The sequence below is a fragment of the Ylistrum balloti genome, unplaced genomic scaffold (assembly GCF_031769215.1).
Source record: "Ylistrum balloti isolate Yb309-2 unplaced genomic scaffold, AGI_CSIRO_Ybal_v1 Utg369876, whole genome shotgun sequence".
In the NCBI taxonomy this organism is placed as follows: domain Eukaryota; kingdom Metazoa; phylum Mollusca; class Bivalvia; order Pectinida; family Pectinidae; genus Ylistrum; species Ylistrum balloti.
The window spans coordinates 618,223-640,191 of NW_026782016.1; the positions used below are offsets into that span (position 1 = coordinate 618,223).

The 21,969-nt window shown below is 33.6% G+C and overlaps 1 protein-coding gene across 1 annotated transcript; it reads right to left on the minus strand.

The window, feature by feature from the left end:
• Positions 1–2,938: 2,938 nt before the first annotated feature.
• LOC132546178 (phosphatidylinositol 3,4,5-trisphosphate 3-phosphatase TPTE2-like) lies at positions 2,939–16,719 on the minus strand. Its single transcript, XM_060209887.1, has 15 exons — positions 16,472–16,719; positions 15,847–16,053; positions 15,357–15,449; positions 14,694–14,860; positions 13,019–13,083; positions 12,301–12,324; positions 9,672–9,732; positions 8,890–8,971; positions 8,480–8,630; positions 6,026–6,106; positions 5,037–5,142; positions 4,296–4,396; positions 3,755–3,853; positions 3,515–3,588; positions 2,939–3,074 (listed from the first exon to the last, which is right to left on the minus strand). Exons 1-15 carry the CDS (start codon positions 16,717–16,719, stop codon positions 2,939–2,941), a joined length of 1,695 nt encoding a protein of 564 aa, XP_060065870.1.
• Between the last annotated feature and the right edge of the window lie 5,250 nt (positions 16,720–21,969).

Sequence of the window (21,969 nt, forward strand, 5' to 3'; positions counted from 1 at the left end):
ACAATTTTTGTAATATTTCTTGTTTGTGACGTCAAATAGTTTTATCTTACCACAAATGCCTAGTTAGTCAATTACAACTGAACATTCAAATGCCTTGTAAATTATTATTAATTGATATCTGGCATCTTGTCACACATAAGCGACGATGTTTTTATTGCAAAACCTTATGTAAAGCTTAAGACTTCTTACTAGAAGGGCTGTATAAATACTGCAAGGGTGATATTTAAAATATTCCTGACAACTTACGCCAACACAACTTACTTAAATGAATCATACAGTTTACCGACGGTGAGGAAATGATGACTCTAGGTTATTTAACCAGAAGGGTCAGGATAAACTGCAGTCATTATTTTTCTAGCGTCATCGCACGTCCTCCGACAATTTTTTTATTTAAGTTAAATATGAAGGATTTAGTTCAATCTTGTCTGTAATTATCATGAGATGATTCTTACCAAGTTTGAGTTTTGGGTCAGTCCAATCCGGTCGCTATTTTTAAAACATTAAACTACCTTATTAAAACTTGTTGTAATTATGTAATTTTTGTTCGCCTTGCCACTATCATTATAGCTATAGATCTTTATAGTCAGATGAATGTTAAGACGTATTGGCCTCTTTTTTTATTTAAAGAATTTTACTCACTTGTTGTAGGTGACTATCACGATTTCTGTAAAAGATGTCGACGACCGACAGATAAGCGTACAAACCATGATTTCAAAGTGATAATGCATAGGGCAACATTATGTCAGGAGGATTCGTTATCACGAAAAATGTTCTCATTTGAAAACGTGAAATTACTAGATGTGTCCTTGATTGCAAAATACTCTTAAATTTCCAACGGAATAACCAGTCTTGTTCATGAATATTCATGTAAATCTTTTTCATTTGTTTATATTTCGTAATTTCTCATCGATTTTCAATTTTATGATGTTTTTTGTTATATTTCGATATCCTATTTAGGATGTCTTCGTGAAAATGCCACCGGTATCGTTTTCCTTAAACATTCACTGTCTTTCTACCTAAGTGGTTCAGGTCTCGTTAGTCTCTTGTTTTAGTATTTAATAAGATATATCATCATGCAATGCGTTTATCTGTATACAATGTAGCATTCATACTTACAATTAAAGGCAATGCACAATTGAAATATTTATTCATCGATTTTAAAATTATTTTAATATATATACATATATGTATAAATTCGAACGTTATTTCAATATAACAAATCCAATGAAAGAAATCAATAATAAATTGATGGTAAAGTTACAACAATAACGACATACATGTGGTATAAAAATCATACCGGTGCATAGATAAAGGGAGCTAATCGTGAGCGTGTCGTATTCAGACATAGGTGGTCACATTCATCAAAATTATGACAGCATCGTTATATAAACAATTAAAGTGAAAATAGGTTAATACGGAAATTTGACAAAAATAAGCAACATAAACTTTTAAACGGATGTATTGCGCAATAGTCTTATACTGCTCTGATAGACAGCAACAACAACCACATTCAGCACGGTATTGAAGTCACGATAGAAATATCTACGACATGTGTGATATTGTATGCGATGTCAGATAAATTAATTCTTTTAAAAAATTAAAGTCATTTGAGTTTAATGGAATGAAAGTTATGGCGAGCATAATCTTCGCGATAAGTCTCCCAAAGATCGATTGTCAAAGAGGCAGAATTATTTGGGACTGTTACTCACTGATTTATATCTACAAGATGAAGTTGCTCGATAGTTGAATATACACATAAAAAGCAAACGCATTTCTCTCTCACTTCATCTGTGGAAATCATGTATAGAGAATATGATTGAAACGTTGTGAAACAAATATCATTGTTCTAAATTTAGTTGTAATTATAAATAACTAAATATGCATTTCTTCATAAAAAAGTAACCTGTTTGATACCCAGGATTTATGATCAGCACAAGAACAGTTTGTAAATAATTCATTTTGGATAACAGTTTATGGAGGTGCATTGTGCATGGAAAATGAACAACTTTAATTCCGTGCCTATCTGATGCAAATGGTGATGCATTTGCTTAAACGCTAACTGTGGAAAATGTTTCCCCGTCATAATCGGAACGCCAGGAATTCTGCTGATACTACGAAAGGTCTGCTGATGCAGACGGATATATCTTATATTAATCACACTAATCAACCTATGTGTTAATGGTTTAGTGTTTTTTCTAACCTGTTATTTGTGGATTGATAGATAATTGAGTAATGTATTACAACTAAACAAACAAACAAACGGACGGACAGACAAACAGAACATACAATATTTGACACAATTTTCTGTACAAATATATATCGATAAAATGTGATCCGTCATAATAGTGATACCACATCCATTCACAATGTCTCTTAGCGAGAGGTTGTGAGCGGGATTAGGAACAAATATACACAAGTTTTTTTCCAGACATTTGTTCAAGAATCAATAATTGTCGGATAAACATCAAAACACATGAACATCGACCACAGTCCTGAGTTAAGGTTTAAGTGTCTAATGGAACGTTCACAAAGTGAAACATATCAATAATATTAAAAATGTAGAAAAAAATGACCGAGTTAATCGGTATATTGTTTGTAAAGTATTCCCTAGTCTGCATGGTTTGGTGATCTAGTAGTCACATATTGGAGCAATGTCAACAATCATGTGTTAATGATGATCATTGTCATACCTCTTTCTGTTGTATTCTTTCTCGCGTTTTGTACCACAAAGAATAACAAGCTTCTTTTTTAACACATTTTACGTCCAAATCTTACTACCCATACAGAGTGGTCCAATACCACATGAACGTACGGTACTAGATTTTTGAGTGAAACCTTAGACGTACCCGTAAAATATCTCTATGGGACCATTACATCAACGCAGCAGTCAATATATGTATATGCGACATATCCAGTAACCAGTTCCTTGTTGTATATGTCACTGATTGCCGTCGTTATCAATATCTGGGTTAGTCACCTCCTCGAAAAGAAGTTCGACACTAAACGTTTCCCTATAAACACGCTGTGCCCTCCTCTTGTGTGGATTATCGATGAAGTCTCGTGGCAAATGCAATCTTCAAACACAATAAGTAGAGTATTAGGGACAGCATTTATGGAAATTCCGTACCGTTTTCAACTTATAAATGTAGTGACATTTTACGATATATTAATACCAATAACATATGTATTTTGCATAAGACAAAGGTTTAGTAGAATGCACATTTGATACAGAAACATTTTGGATATACATTTTTTATTTTTGAAATTATGTACCAAATAAGTTAAGAGATCATCAAGTGTGTGAGACTTGCTTGAAATTTCGAGAACCTTTCTTTGTCTACTATTATTACTATTTAACTTTTATGTATTTTTTATTTAGGTTACCAAGTTCATCTCTTTCTCGGCACTGTATGATTGCTTGAGATTTTACAAAAAACTTAAACGAAACCTTCATAATGCGGGTTTTTTTTAGGCAAATGTTGATAGTACAATGAGGTCATGACGTAGCACTTACCTGTTGTCTACGATAAACGACGTATAAAACCAGAAGTAGAAAGCACAATTGTCGTACACCCGAGGAATTTTTTTCTGGAAATAAAAACGGTTTGGAATAAACACTAAATCAGTGTAAATTAAGGTAAACAAATGTGAATCTAAACTAGGAGTTACATAGAATTATTCTTAAATTGGCAATTAAATGTTTTGATATCGCAATCTCGATGCATGATATTTAGACCGTTTTCTTGGTACTTACCGAAGATGATTTGAATCTAAATTTCACGTCATTTTCCAAAATTGGACTCTCATCATCAATGAGTATTGTAATTCTATCTTCATCCTTATAGTGGGAATACTACGGACAGAAATATACAAGGAGAATAAAACCATTAGAAAATAAATGGTATACACTGACTGAAGAAGAAGTTTCGTGTATGGAAATATTCATAATTTGCTCCTCAAGGTACTGATAGCGTTGGGATCCCCTGTTAAAAGGAGACCACATGAACGGAAATAACACTCACTGAATTTTAATTCTGAATATCAAACACTCACTTGAATTGTGTATGTGAAAATCAATAACCATGCAACTCTCGTTGACATAATTTTGAAAATTTGTATCAGAAACAGCATTTCACAAAATTGGCGTGAACACTTAATAAACTAGCGGTATGGTGCCATAATGATAAATGGGAGTAAGTAAGTGACAGTGATTAAAAGCATTATAATTGAGATGGCAAATCCATTCATCAACACCAGGCTTCAGTCTATCTGAAATATGTTTGGTGTTAACTTACTGTACATTTATTGTTATGGTGTAAGCTGCACTTGAACACTGCACCTGATGATGGAACGTATACCTCCATGGACAAATCTGAGCCATCTCCCTTACCCACACCTATACCGGACAAGAAACATAATATATAACCTTTATTACCAATACACAGACAGGGTGTAACAGCAAAGTGACACATGCATGATAAACTAACTTCTTTCAAAATTGCTACATGCATCTTTTGCATAATAATCATATTCCCAACATCAAACATAAGAAACCCAATAGTTTTATTCTGCTAATCTTGTATTCCTTGGGCGACAAAAAAGGTTTGCAAAGTGTATCGATATTGACGCTTCCATGTTACAAGTATAATATTGCAATTTGAGTCTCCTTGTTATTCAATGGGCGTTTAAGTATTTTGACATTTTGAACTCTTGAAAGGAGATCGACGTCATTCCGTAACCTTGAATAAACACAAAAGCACTTTATACTAGCATCCTACTGCTCTAATATGTTGACTCATTGTCTTTTGGTTATTACATTTAAAGGAAATAACTTTGGCGTCGACCAGACAGACAACGGACGCCGCATCACGGCATAAAACCTCTTAATGAAGTATATATATTTCTTTAACTCAATCTTACGATTTTTGCTGCTTTGCAACGACATTAAATTGATTTGTTCCTTACTTTAACAACGAAATTGTCTCTTTACATCATTATAATGAATTTGAATTCACTATCATGAAGTGTAACCAAACCTTTGATGGAGGTGATGTTAACTTTCTTCAATTTTAAGTACTTGACTGGAGGAAGGGTCCAATCCAATTCCCACTTCACCTTCTCATAATATTCTATATAACGGCACTAAAATAGAGAGATAATGTGCTGTTAGTGAGTTTTGGGCTGCTACCACAGTTTTATGTTTATTGATTAAGCATTAAACAAGTCTTTGGTTGCGTAAGCTCTCTATTATTGCAAAACGCCAGCAATGGTCGTGCGGAGAACATTTGTATTTGATATTTCACTATCATTTTTAAAAACGCACAGCGGGAGATCTAAACCAATGGAACTTTCGTCCTTTCATGTCCTCAGATAACTTGCTTCAGCATTAATTACAAAATTCTAGATGTATATTCGTCGAGTTTGGAATTGACTAGACTGATATTAACTATCGTAACCTAGAGGGGTGATAGGGAGGGGGAGGTTATTGGGTTTATCTTTGTGCAAATCAAAACCTTAGGAGAGCATCGTAATAATTGAAATATTATCAAAGGAAAAAATGACAACTTGCATTGCATTACATTACATTAACATTAACTTAATTTAACTAATTAATCTGATATCATGGTAAATTATTTCATCTGTATTCTTTAGGTTTCGTTAACACAAATTGTATTACAATAGAATATTGCCATAACCAGGTTGATGAACAATTAGAAATAAAAATTTACAAACGCTCTTTGTAGTCCGAAAAAAATGAAGTGAAGCATAATGCATATAAAAAATATTTAGAAACGTATCCCTTTGTTTTATATTTCTCTAAATTATTATGGCAGATTAAACCAACTCCTTACATACTATTATTGATTTCAATAATAACTCACGACGGTGATTAGATTGATCTTTAGTTGGCATCATAATATATCTTGTTCTTGTTTATATTAGCTAAAAAGTAAAATATCAAGTAATTGTTTCAGTAAAATTCTCTGTCTCTAATGTATTCAATTCAACTTTGAATATCACTCACCTGACTAGGAGTTTCCACGCCTTTGAACAAACATCCTACATTTAATTCAGTTTTCCTCTTTCCGAAATAGTTTAGACTTTGCTGAAAAACACAATGTCTGTGTTAAAAGAATAAACATTAATCCTGATGTAGATTTTGTCTATTAGCGTTCACAGATTTGAATGTTTTAAATTGGGATGACAAAACATTGTTTTAAAATATGTATTCAGATAACTTGTCAGTGAATAAGAATCGTTCTTGGGTGTAACATTACATTGTCAGATATGGCCAACATATTAAAGACTTCTATAGTTGATATTGACAATAAATGTGTGTTTATCGTATGTAGCATGACAACACCACAATGTACATTGTAGGTTTAGTATGACAAAGCATGATTGGAAGATTAATATGATCTGATCCTTCAGTTTAGGAAATGTCAAACCGTAAAGGAGATACTTGTCAGATATCTCCTTTCTTCTCAAAAAACTAATGAATCCTATTTCCAACCCATTTTGCTATATATGTTCAATGTGAATTATGAAAGCTAATGACGATTTTGTTCCATAAATGTTTAGTTCATATTTGTAGTACTCTTTGTCACAGTTTCAAATCACTATTTCCAATATGCATTTAAAATGATCCGTAGAAAACAGTGATGGTGTTCGGCATTTGATAAGACAAAATGAATCGCGACTGTATAACAACGATAAGCGGTTTTTTCATCTTTTTCATTTGCATATGAAGACCGATGACTCGTGATGCATCATTAAAAAGTAATAAACAATGGTTTGACCCCGTGATGTATTCTAGGCTTAGTGAGATAAATAATAACAAGAACAACTCGTTTTGGTGTTCATTTGAATATAAGATAAAGATTCGCGTCTTTAGTATGCAACAATTTTGTAACTTATTAAGTTTAAACCTATATTGTCAACGTTTGACGTACATGTTTTGTACTTCCGGTTCACGTGTTATTGTTCTGTGCGAGCTGGTTATCCTAAATATCTTAGATTGACGGGAAATTTTGAGGTTTCTGGAATATGAACAACACATATACCAGACACCATATGTTAATAAAGGACACATAAGGATTACAATTTAAGCATTGTACTATTGGTAGATTTAATAATAGCCAGTGTGGCAGAGAAAACACGAGAAGTCAACATGAACTCAGGCGATATTCTAACCAAAGACTCGAAGCGCATAGCAATTTAACTCTATTTTAATTCTTCTGTATCTCATGTGCAGCCTGTTGTGATGTTTCATCTTCAAACAATGCAGCGGAACTGCAATAGTATTGCTATACACTGACGTATTGAGTAAAATATTTTTTTAACAGATGGAACATTTATCTTCAAATAAAATCTTTTTGATCGATTTTATTTGATGTGACTGTACTGTTACAGGATAGTAATCACGTACTCAATGTGTTAACGTCAAAGCTCTTTCAACAATTTATTTCCTAATCTACCAAACCAATACACCTTAATTATTCTTGTCAGCACTGTAACATGAGCCTGGCTATAACTAGTGTTCTTGAACAACTGACAAAAAGAATATCAAATGATTTGTCTCTCTGCTATTGAATATTAAAACACCGGATCTTCATTCACTTACAATCAATATGTTGTAGCGTTTTGATCAATGGAATCAAACGACATTCGTTGGCGGTGTTAAAAAGTAGGTTCCTGCACAAAGAACCCAAGTATGTGTAAATATAAAATCGAAGATAATTATACCATTTCTGTATTGACCTTCTTATGTCGATAAAAACACAAAAAAAGACAAATGATGACGGAGCGAAAATGTTTTCCGATACATAGACCAAAGCTTTGATTCCAAAGTCATGACCTGCCATGCATCTATAGTATCTCTATCCTTTCCATGCCTATCAGTATGTGCGGTGAAATCGACAGATATGTTGTCTTTAATTCTATAAACCGTGAAACCTTATCGATCCGGAAAACCAGAATTCGTTTCTTGTTTTCCGATTGTGTTTTTTAAGCTTTATGTTTTTTTCTTTTGTCCCTTCAAGTTTGTTTTGTAAGACTCGTTTCTTCAGTTAATTGTCAATCTATTTCGCTTGTTTTACTTTGATGTTTTAATCTACATCTATATATGCAATATATATATATATGCAATAAAGCAATAATTCGTAACAATTTTTACATCTTAATTGAAAATTGCTTTGGATCCTACCCAAGGTATAGATATTAAGTTTTATGATTGCTATCTGGATCTATTTCAAATTAGCCTACTAATGAGCCCTGGTAAATTACAGATCATGACAATACGTGGTTCCCATGGCACAAGGTACAAATGTGTTTTCTGTCGCAAAATAACACTGAAATCATGACTATAAAACAATATGATTCACTGTGGACCGTGGATAACCCTAGTATTATTTATAAGCGATCGATAGCATGCGTTACACGGAGCCTTTTAATCAGAGTGAATGATAAGTGTAAATACCTGGACTTCGTTGAACAACTCCGTGTGTATGAGCCAGGTACATATCATGGTTCCTGTTCGACCCTTTCCACCCTTACAATGAACTGCTATTACGTTTTTGTCATCTGCAGCCAGCCACTCTCGAACATCAAGGCAGAATGCCATCATATCTCTATAAACCGGAAATCACATTACAATAACATCACAGCAGCTGAATCCGTGATCCCTTGGCATTGTAGTGACGCGCCATTTAAGTTAGAGCATTAGCGTGATAACTTTCATTCGTACATATATTTCGATTATATAAAGATTTCAATCATTGTAATAGTGGAATAAAATGGTATATTTTAACGACAGTGTTAACTTTAAATGAACAAGTATATATTGCGAAAAAGTGGTTGTTGCCTTAACATGTATTTTGACAAACCTACTTTAATCTGGGGACGTTGTGTTCATCAATTTTCACTTTCCGGACTTGCTTGTGAAATATCGATCGATCATAATTCAGTTCACCTAAAAACATTAACACATAATTGGCAACTTTCATTCATTTAATAAATGCCCTAATTTACACCTAAACTGTCTCAGTAAGATTGTAATAATTCGATATTTAAAACAATGCAATATGAAAGTAAGAACGAACATTTGAACATTGAAGACTACTTACTGATGCTTTGTAAACAAAGACCTGCTAACAAAGGTTTCGGCAATAAATCAATATTAATCAATCATATCAATTAGTTTGGAGGGGGTACCCACGTGGTCAAGCAGGTGATATCATACCTTTTTCACGTCCTTGGCCGGAATCAAACCCCAGTCGCCCAGACGATTGCATTACCACTTAACCACCCGTCCACCCTGCCCAACCTGAACAGTAGTCTAACAAGTACTTTATCTTATCATTATAGAAACAAATATTCTAAACTTGAACGTTATAAATTAAAAGAAAATGTATAATTAGCTTAAATTTAGCTTGAATTAAACATTCTAACCTTGTGATGGCCCACGAGGATTAAGCTGATAAGCATTAACGTTCAAATGAAAATGAGATTTTTGAACATACATTTTAGACATAAATTCTTGCGATGTTAGAAATCGGGCTTGGTTTGTATTGTATTTGATTATTAAGAATAATATATACTGAATAAATGACAGTATTAATTGAAATCATCAATACTAATATTAATTTCAAAAGATTATATAAGTTACTTACTACATAGATCGTAGACACGATAATGATTTGTATGTTTGGTGTCAAGAAATTTAGCAACTGCCTGCAAAATTAAACGGAAAGCATGAATAGACACAGTTACAATATGTCTAATAATGAAAATAAATGCAAATAATGTATACACGTTAAGACAGACAGTTGAAATGATGAAGATGAGACATAAACCTAAATATAAAGAGAGAAATGATGCATTGTCATTTAAGAATTCCAGTCACTCTAAATCAGAACGGTTTTCTTTAATAAATCATGTGTCCGATAGACATGCAATTTAAACAATGCTTATGTCCCGCCAGTTGCAGCATCCTGAAAACAAATAAACGGTACATATGGTACCATTGTAAGTTATATCCATGGTAACTTGTAGTAATCATTATAGTCCTTCATAAAAGGATACGTCTGTGATATTACTGCAGATCGTTGATACAATACCAAATTGTAATTCCATATTCCGTGCGTTTCAACGATGAAGAAGGAAACGACTCACACAATAAATGAAATATTTTAGCTCTCTGAGAAAACAAATTTCGAATATCTTTACATCAAAACAATGTATGAATGTTAATTAATTTGGTGACAGTCATGCAAAGTCTATGTAAGTTTCAAGAAAGATCAACCATTAGGAAACAAATAAGAATCAAAACTGAACAACAGAAATGCATAAATCTTTGAACGTATAAAACAAAGAATTTTATCCAAAAGGTGCTATAGTTGAGAAATTCTTAACATCAATTTTACAAATTACAAATGATGTAACATTTTAATAATATATTCTATTTCCTTGTATAGGCAATATGCTGGAAAAAATAATATGTTTATTTGTTAATGTATGAGGACAAACCGAAAACCAATCAAAACGTAACAGAAACAAGACAAAGTTCTGGAAACCAGAGAGGATAAAAGCGAAAGATTCAGAAAAAGTTTTGCAGTATAGGTAATACATGTTGCTGTTTTGTCCTATTACTTGACGAAAAGGGATACTTCGTATATAAGGATATAAGGATTTATATAGGGTGATATAGAATCAGAGGAGATAGAAACAACAAAACAGTAAACGTACAAACAAAGTCAAAAGAAATGCGTCGTTTCTCTAAAACAAAAAAGTGCTGTATACTTTAAGAGAAAGATGATATTAACGATGAGGTTTTTTATTCGTACGAAGATTATCTTTTATCTTTATCTATTACGTTTGCTGAGTTTGTCGTCTTGTGAACAGCTAGGGTCATTTTATGGAGGAAACTCCTTAATGTAGCTGGTGGCTACAGCACTAAAAGACATGGAGAATATCAAATTCATGCCATCCGGCGCCATAGGGGTTAAGTGTCCAGACCAAAAAAGGACCCAATTCACACAGACATGTCCGTTTCTCCGGAATTACACAACTCACAACGGATACAGAGCGTCGAAATACACCACTTGAATCTTCACGCTAGTTTGCTTAGGCCAATAGCCTGTTGTCTTAGTTATCGCTGCCCTACAAAGATTGATCTTGTCTGATGACGACAATTGGATTACAAAATTGCCTTTGTTTTTTTGTAATCCTAACACGAGTTCTCTTCAAACCTCTCTAATATCAATATATAGCATCTGATGGAATTGCCCCTGTGTTTGTTTGGTTTTACTTTATAATTTTTGAAGGCATACGTAACTTTATACTATCATTTATATTTTCCAGAGCTGATATAAATTATTTTTATCAGAATAAGGCGACAGGAGGCTATGACAGCCAAATATTGGAGAGTGGGGCATGCGAATACGAATAGGTGTTCCAGAAAGGAATGGGTCATCACACCTAAATAGAGTAGCTAAGATAAAAGATATTGCATTTGTAAGCATTTTGGCATATTTATGGTCATTTAAAACTTCAGAAAAAGTGTGAAACTTTCCATATTGTTTCGTAGTTTTCCCAAATTGTTGACATTCAAAGGTCATACATGCGTGACCTTTACTGCTGAGATCGTGACACCAGAGTTAAACGAAATCAATAACATGACAATTTACTTTTAACTATAAATAACTGATCACAGAAATCCAATCAGTTCTAGCAAATTGCTATGCTTTCTGTCACGAATCTTGTGATATTACAATGTTTTGTGCCAGTATCACGTTTGAGGTAACTGTTTCGGTTGAAAGAGACCTTTTTTTTAAAATAGAGAACACATTTTACCAAAATCATTTTCGTTATCATATTTACCATGGCTGATCTAAAAATGTGATATGTTCTTCTTTCTTGTTACCTTGTGGCCTTGAATTCAAATATATCTGTCTACAGATATATCTACATAATTCCAATTTCAGTGCTACATTAGGCTCAATAATACCATTGCGAATACGTTGACTCATGTATGTTTAAGTGTCTAAAATACTACAGAGAGTGTTATTGATTAGGTTATTGGTAACTAGATCTACCACTAATTTGTGTCAAGGAGGGTAAACAACAGCATTCGGTGTTTCGTTCATTCCACAGTGGATGGATTATCTGAAAAAGGCAACACTCGTCTACAATGGTACAGAGTGTATTTCGGGGATTGTCATACTCCAGAAAATCGCATTCAAATGCAGATGGTGCGCTGTAAAGGATGAATACAGAAGATTTCACAATACATATACTTACAACTAATTGTTTCAAATGTTCCGACTATAACAAAATATCACATTGTATAATGTACATCATGACAGAGATGGAGCATATGAAATGGGTCTACTTTTAAGGGATATCTATCCTCTCTCTTAATAGATATAACCAACCTGGTCTTTGTCTTTCTCTGACCTTTATTTACTAGAACGTATTGTCTTTATTTCCTTCTATTAAACAATTAATTATATTAACATCTCTGTTTGAAATCACCATTAAATTCAACAATCAGAACCGGAGGCTAAACAAATAATGATTTTAACTACATCATACAGTTACGTTAGAGGATGTAGAAATTCTTGTTATTTATTGCCGTATAACAGAAGTAGGTATTGATAATCGATTCTCAGCTACGTCAATTTATTAAGATAAATAGTATTATCTTCTATCAAGAATTTAATACGATTTTTATTGCTGTTCAATGAAATCGATCACTAAAAATCTTGCATTTATAGTTAGCTGTTTTGGGTTTCGATGTTTTAGTGTCAAAATTATCAAAAAAGATCAAAGCAAGCCTTCGAAGTATTCAGAGGAAATAAATACAACAGACTGTGCAAGTATGACCGTTGTAGATCAAAAGAAAATATTCTCCTAACATGTATATATGTATATATAATATAAGATCTACGCAAATAAAAGTGCCATAGCTAAGTGATGATTTAGTTGTGACTGTGGTCAGCATTAAAAAAATACTCACTCCAATTGGATTTCTGTACATAGCACGTACGCCAGTTGAAGGGAATGACATAGCAATGACTCGTTCTGTAATCAGATATGGAAAGAATAACTGAATATCATTCTCAGTGTGTTTAACACATAGTCACATTTGGCTGATGTTGTGTTGTATATTTTTGTATTATCAAATTTTCTTTCTTCTTTCATTATAATAATTTCCTATTTTCTGTATATAAACTTATATAAAATTAAAAAGTAAGAACGACAGCAACAATTTCTATGGCTTAGTCAATAACTAATATCGGAGTTCCTGCATCAATAACCTATTGTATTCCAATGTTAATGTCGTCAAAAATTGATAACCAACTATGAACAAATGTTGTCCACACTGTACTTATGATATAAAGGCAGCTGTGTTCTAAGGATCTATTGTTCATTACATAATTATGATATACATGGCATAAACCTTTTAAAATGTTTACCAATAATATGCGCCATAAAATATATCAGGAGCGTTTAGTCGTTCATGTATCAATTACAAGGGTTCCTTGTTCGGTATTCATCAGTGAATGACAGAGTAAATGAAATACATGTGCCAAATGTACATAGTCTATTATATACAAATTATATAGTCAACCAAGTCCCAATTATGTTCAGACCAGAATGCGCATTGTTCATAATGAATAAATAGCCCATAGTTTCCACAGGTATTATCAATCCCAAGCTTTTTTCATTTATATGCAGTATTATGTTCCTAAACAGTGTTCTACATAAAAGCATATGATATGCTATTTACATACCAAAGTAGACTACCAGTTTACAACGTAAAAGATATGTATCATTCAACTCGAATGCTGTTATTTTACAAGTGTTTAGACAGATGTTTCTCGGCTTGTCCTTTTATAATCGTTATAAACCTTGTGTATACTTTATCTAGAGCGCGTATAAATATTTGCCTAATTAAAAAAAAATCTCCTAGCCTCGATTTCGTCTAATAGAATATTGTTGCCAAATGCTTTATGAACACACAAGAGCAAAGGATAGTGCAATTTCCTTGGACATTTAATTGTTAAAGTTTTTAAACTGAAGATAAGGTTTTCGGTTGTACAATTCTGTTTATTACCTGATCTCTAGCGAGCACCAACTTGAAATTTCTCATCAGGTGGCATAGTTAAAGTAACTACATGTATATGTACATAGTCGGTAATGAAACTGGGTTTAATATCCTGCAAACATGAATACCGTCATAAAGAAGAGGCAAAATTGCCTCTTATCATACAATGTTGTTTCACGCCTCTCTCGTTTTACTTGTAGGCAAAGTAAAGTAATATCTTATCTGTGATTGATTTTGTTAAGTCATCTCGCTCCATAAGTATCAGACCATGTCTAGCTAGCAACGTAGCACGCACCAATATCAGTTTACACTAAATCAATTAATCGTCCTTTTACTTTTATTACATCTATCGCATTAGACTTTATTTCCAAGTTGTAAGTTTGCTGAGAAGACTTACTGCTCACAAAAATATGTAAAATCCCTACATTATCTCATTTGCTGTTATGAATAGTTGTTAGGTAACTTATCAAGGTTAATTAATCCCTTATACGTCATTAAAAGTAATGTACATGTATTTCAAAGTTAGGTCATGAAAACCTTTTTTCTTTCAGATGATGTCAAGGTAATTATTTGGTTGACTTACCAGTTACGTAGCAAAGGTCAAGATCAAACCCCTCTTTGCGGTAGCGTCGTTTGTTTTGTGACACCATTCGGGCTGTGGCCTGCTGAAAGTGTCTATATTCGGATGACATTATGTAAATCCCACGAGCTATCCGGATAATCCGAAGAAATCGTCCGGCAACTCCAAGTCTGCATTTATAAAATATCTCATTACCATTTCAAACTGATAACCGTTATTCAACATTGTAAGCTAATATACATGACACAGAAAACCATTAACCAATAACATTCTTGGTCGATACCGAATTTCTGTACATTTTCTATATCGACTTAGGTTTTATCAGGTTAGAATATGCTATGGAAAAAAATTTGATGGAAGCTTGATTTGTATAAAACCTTTTAAGTGTAGCTCGTTGGTGTCAGAACTTTTAGATTGATGCTTATTAAGACAATTATTACTTCTCATAAATTCTCTACAATAGTTAATCTAATTTTCTTCCACATTATCATTGTTTTTTGTGATGCTTTTATTTCTTTACCTACTTCAGAGGTATTTATGACTTAATAACCGAGAGAAAAATAAAATAGTAACACGACACTGCCCTAGGACAGTTTGTGGTCGGTAGTGGGATTATTTTTATGGATTTTCCGATCATTAATTGAAAATGTATATAGTTGTCCTAACCTCGCGTAGTCACTGAAGGCAAGATCAATGATGAAGGTGGCAAACACTACTAGCATGTCCAACATATCAGCCCAGTGCATGAAGAATTTGTTACTGAAACAATAAAAAGAAGTGTGTGCGTGTTTTTTTAATGATACAGCATAGCATGCTATATTCAACACGGTTCACCTATCACCACTAACCCATCTACCACATGTTCTAAAATTAGATACAGATTTTGTAAAGATACTGAATCAATGCTTATTTTATAGAAGACAAAACCCGTAAATAAGGTAAATTTCTCACTCAGAAACCAAAGAAGATAACATGCTTTTTCATGAATATCTTTTGCAGTATACCATACAGGTGTTTATTGCATTGCAGTGTATATATGCATTTACATATAACCAGAGAACAAATGGTTTCGATAACTTAATATCCAGAAAATGTATATGTAGGTAAAGCTGTAACAGTATCTGTATTGTTTTATATAACAATAAAGAATACCAACCCTTTATAAAACATCCTAAGAAATATCTCCAAAACGAAGTAGCTGATGATGACCCTGGAAACGACTCCAAGTGCCAAATGGTAATGGACAGTGTCCGGAGTGAGAAGGTCAGCAATGACTACACCAATATCGACAAGAATGAGAAGAATTGTACCTATCCTGAAGTATACATGTTCCATTACCGAACCTATCCGTAATCGTATCCGGCTGGAAAATACATGACTGCATGTTACTGGTCAGGTTCAGAAGGTAACATACAGGATAACATGATAATGGTTACATTCACAAGGTAAAAATAAATAGAATGGTTATTAACTTGATTTGTGAAAATAATGTCATTAAAATATTTCATAAATGTATCTACACTATACAGACTGTGATAACTACAACATTTTACTAATGATAAATTTCAAAGTTCATTTTGTTTTCAAAACACATTGATATATTGTACATGGAAACTCAGTTATATACGGTTTCCAATGTTATATAATATAATACATAATATTTCAACATCATTGCGTTTACAAGATATGCACAGGCTCACACAATGCATATATGAATTCGATACACATGGTATATAAGAATTGATGTGCATATATTTGTCATATATAAGTTGCATACTCACTCGCATTTCGTTTTCGGATAGCTCCAGGCCAGGTCATCTTTGTCCCAAACGATGTTACCGTCTTGTGGATGATCAGAACCGTCATCATCGACGTCATTTCCGATCAGAACAAATACGTCGTCTCCTTCTGGATGTGTACCATTTGATCGAGAACCTTTTGAATGTCCGGCATCAATGATAACCTGTGGCTCCCCTGGATCATCATCAGCGTCATCATCGGTTTTCTTAACTATGTGATATTCTGCCATTTCCAATTCTTAATACTCACAGGAACCTGCAAATATGATGTTCATAGTTTAAAGAGACGTTCTAGCAACTCTGTGATTCGCCGGACAAAGATGAACTCATTTACCAATTCGTCCCAGCGCAAACATTCTAACTATATACGCTCTTTAAATGTCGCACATTGCCGACTGTAAATGAGTCCCTAGATGGTACGTATGAGACAATGCATCGATGTATACATAAAGGTGCACACATTATGTACCAAAAAGCTTCATTACGTATTCAATAGGCTTGCTATGTGTTACCGTGAAATGATCATGGCTATCGCAGGCTCGAAAGGGTAAAAAACTAGCAGACCTATAATTCCTATTTTTTGTTATCTATGTAGTTGTTAGTCCAACTGTAAATCCATTTCCTGATGCGATCAGTATGAAAGTGACCTGATTAATGAACGACTTATTACCATATTATCGATCGGTGTGTATGGTACTGTAATAGTAACAAGGAATGGATGACCTACAGAGCGGCACGGCAGCGGGAGACATCACGGCGCTCTCGGCATACAAGAAGTGAGGCGTAACTGTAACTTGTAAAAAACCCAAAAGGAAATAAAGTCATTTGTGATTCCAAAGATAGAACTCTTGACCTCGACGATACATTGACATTACGATGTGCCTAACTGAAATATTGATGCTGTAAACAACTTAGGGTGTCTCCAGAGTGTAATGATGGTGTGTATTGATTGGTGTAATCAACTGATCTGATAACAATGTCGTGCATTATTAGTCCGGGACAAATGAAGTAACAATAAGGAAAAATTACGCCTGGCCTTTCCTAGATAACCAGGTGACAAAGTGAGGTAGTACCACGACTAGAAGACAAGCTTGGCGCTCGAGGATTACTGTGAAAAAGTCGACTAAGCTCTCTATGATAGCATGGTTACATCACAGCTTTATAACACAAGAGGTCTTAACTCTCTACAATCGACTGATTACATCATAATTGTTACCATCTGAAGTGGTTCTAGCTCTAGGATTTCACCACGATTTACCACGTTCTGCCATAAAGTACCGTGAAAAAACCACTGTAGAATGTAGAATATTTTCGTTGATAGTTACCGAGGGAATGCAAACATGTAAGGAAATGACAGGAATGCGAGTTTTAAGTGTAGTGGTAAGACAAATTGAACTTTATGTTAACTCGACTTCATTGGGACTTACAACATATAACAAAGGTTTAACTATATATTAGTTGATAATAATAACAGTGTATTTGTGGTAAGTCAGGTTTAACACGCTGTTATAACTCCACATTATTCAAGATATAACATATAGTGGTAAGACAAGTTTAACCCTCTCTTTAATTCGAAATGTATTTAAGTTATAACATAAAGTGGTGAGGCAAGTTGAACTCTCTCTTTACTTCGAAACGTATGCAAGTTATAACATATCATGGTGAGCCAAATTTCGCTCTCTACAAAAATCAGAGTTGCAGAGTATAATGAAAATCACTATGATAGCAACCCTATTATCATGGGAATACAGCAAGGAAAATTGTTGTTTAATAAAATATGAATTTAAACGTAAAATTGACAAATGGAACAACTGGGAATGACCACGAAATCATTAAATCATTCTTCCCATGTGGTTTGGTTGTAGGACTCGATCGAGATGTAGCTGTTTCCTCAATTTCCAACTATGGTAAGTATATATGATTGATGATAATTTTTTTATCTTAACAGAAAATGAAAGCATTTTTATCTAGTTTTGTTATGCTGTAAACTCTAAACTGAAAGTAAAACAAAATCAATCAATACAGAGGCATGGCTATCTCCTATGGTTATATCCGAACATGTGCTGGGAGATCTTACTATCAAACTCAAAAAAACAAATGAAAAACCCAATATTTTATGATTATCTTGATTTCACCCTCAATATAATTCAATTTTACTTAAGACGTTCTTTTTCGCAACAAAATAGTTTTCGATACATTTCACAACAGTTGTATGTCCAGTACTTTAAGGTAAATATGACGTCGTTTTGCCTACTGGATCAAGGTTGTGCATGACAAATATGTCAAGGCATGCCAGATGATTATAGCAGAAACGAAAGTTCAATTGACAGTTTACTCAATTTCCACAGATATAATGGTCAAGTAAACAAGACAAATAAATACCAGCACACAATGACAACAAATGAATTAAGAAATCACACAGTTGGAAAAAGAAAGATTTGTCGAATTTGGTAAACCAACTCGAAAGCAAGATCGCATTCGGGAAATAACATGAAGCTCAATTAAGACACTTCCGACTACGTTAGAGGATGATGTGGGCTCTCTATACTTTAACTTATAACTCAAATAATTATCATCCTTCAGAATAGAGTTTCGGCCAAAAGTGACAACGATCTTATGAAACAATTATTTTTAAGTTTTTGAACGGCGAAATATGAATATGTGACAGCTAAATATTTCATGGATAAACAGTGAAAAATATTTGTTTTGAAATCATGGAAATTTTTTGCCGATATTGCCATGCAACAGAATCTTCTATAATTAGTAAACTTTATTTTATCGATCTTCATTCCTTTCGTTACGAGTTGATTTACATGATTCATATATCAGTGTTAGTGACCGTAATTCCTTATGAAATATTGACGGCTTATACCAATAATAGTTTACAACAAAAATGAAAAGATCTTACTGTTTAGACAAATTCCGATTCTAAATACGTGATTTTTCACATGAATATTCATGAACCTAATCATAACCATTCAAAATAAAATAAATTATTTTATATAATGTTAATAATAGGTTTTGACCTCTGAACATCATAAATAAACACACCACGTCTCCTTTTTACAATGGAAAGCATACTTCAACTTGTGCACATATTGTATATTAGATGCACGAAGATAACTTAATATTTCAATAAATTATAGAAATAAAAACTTTGAAATACATCTCTAGGTTATGTTATGATCAACGTAGGTTCTCCTGCTACCAGACAGACACAGGTCTCTGTTTGATCGAACGCTGGAACGCTTTCGTTCTCCGGAGCAATCACCGGCGTCTCAATGGTGTATCATTTGCATAAAACATATATCAGTTAAGCCATTGTGACACAATGAAAGCTTGCTCTTTACATCCATAGCTTGATGAATACAGGATTAATACTGACGTAGCAGTTACTTTATAGTAAATGATGACAGTAAACCAATGTTAGAATTGAGTTAAATTGTATCCATGATTGAGTATATATCAACTATCCGAAACAGTACGGTACAGCTAACGGTGTTTGGGTTGTCGATAAAATATCGGAAATGTGATCCCGATTGTTACTCATGTTTCATGGATGAGTAGATACTTACAAAAAATATATCATACCTGTGATGAAGGTGGAAAATTAGGAATAATTATCCATTCTCACAGCACAGAGAAACAAACGTCTGAAAACACAAATACTGAAAGACGTAATCATTTACCAGCACAGCAGGAAACGGCAACACCAATCTCAATCAAATGAAGGTTTACACAAGTTCACTGAAAGGTAGATTTTTTTATCGCATTTGTCACCCACCATGATGTCCCCAAGTTATATTAATTAAAGGAATGGAATTTCTAGACAATCACCTGGGAGCGATGTCATTCTGCCGAACACATAGACAGTCCAACCAGAATAATCAGTGACTACACAACCAACATGGTAGTTATTCGTCAATACGTTTACATTTGGGAATCGGCCTTGACCTCTTACTCCTACCAGCAGCAATTGCGTCTGGAAATATCCCACAATAGTTGAAAATGCAGCGCAGTATCACAAAAGTGGGATAAGCTTTTCCTTTTTTTCCGTCCAAGATTTTGTATTATTCAAGAGAAGAATACATTAACATACCAGGTATTGTGAATAACGAATATCTGCAAAAATTATTTGTTTCCTAATTCTTCTTGTGATATATCTGCCTTTGCTATTGTGGTAAAATGCTATCTTGTCTTTGTATTTCAAAGTATAATTTGATTTTAGCTTTCATTAGTCTTTAAACGCATTACTAAAGCCGGTATTTATAAAATAATTATCTTAGTTTCGGTAATATATTTTCAAGTACAGAATTCTACCACGTCGACTAATTCTGACTGTGAATCAGTATTAACAGGCACATCAACTTACTTAATCGAACATACCTATATTGATATACATAAACATATATTTCAAAAGTATAGATTTTTTGTATGGCAACTATACTACTTGTTTTAAATATCCATCGATCGGCTTCTTTGAAAAATCATTGGCCGTGGAATGCTGATTTTAAATCAAGAAATATTGGAAGATAATTCCAAACCGTTCTATCATTATTATGACTTAATAGCACTTTGTCCTTATAATTTCAGATGACGGCTTCTGCCCAAGGAACGATATTTTTTTTTTCAATATTAACCTGCATTGAATATAATACCGCAAGCTTCAGCTCGGTAAATATTAATTTTCACAAAAAGTTATACATGTGTAACTGGATCGGTATTCAACTTATACGACAAACCAAACCTACTATTGAGTCGGTCATTCAAAACGTTACGCGAAGTCGTTTCCAGAGTTCGGAGTATACCATTTCAAATTCCAATGGCTGACAGTTGTTTTATGCAGGTGCTATGCATTCAAAACAAGTTATTAAGGCAATGCGAACACCATTCAAAGTGTGTTTCAGCATGCAAATTGTTAATTGAAGCATTGTGTGAAAATAAGCTATTAAAACATGGACTGCTGGTTTTTCATATTACTACAAATAATACGAATGCCGTTAGTTTTACGTCCGCAAACATTTGTAGGGGAATGTGATACGATGTTTCGATATTGATAACGTGTTGTAGATATCCAGGAAAATGAAAATTGATTTGGTAACAAAATAAAGAGAACATTATTCAGACAACCACTACTCGCTCTATATATCATGTAACGGTCGGAGGAAGCCATGGTTGACGTCTGTCTCTGCTGAAGCGTATACCCACTGGAAGCAAAGTAGATTATAAGTCCAGACTACTGAAATGTTAACAGCGTTAAAGCACGAACAGTCTTTTCAGACTTAATGACAACGATATCAGTATCTAAGTGTGATACAAAACACACAGATCCGTGTTACATAGTAGGTCATATTTGTTTTCATTTTGTAGAAGTTAGCCAGTAAGCCATCCCTTCGTCCTCATCCTCATTCCTTCTGTATCGCACACAATGCTGGTGACAGCCATCCCCTTCTTCTTTCGTCTCTCTTGTACTCAAATTA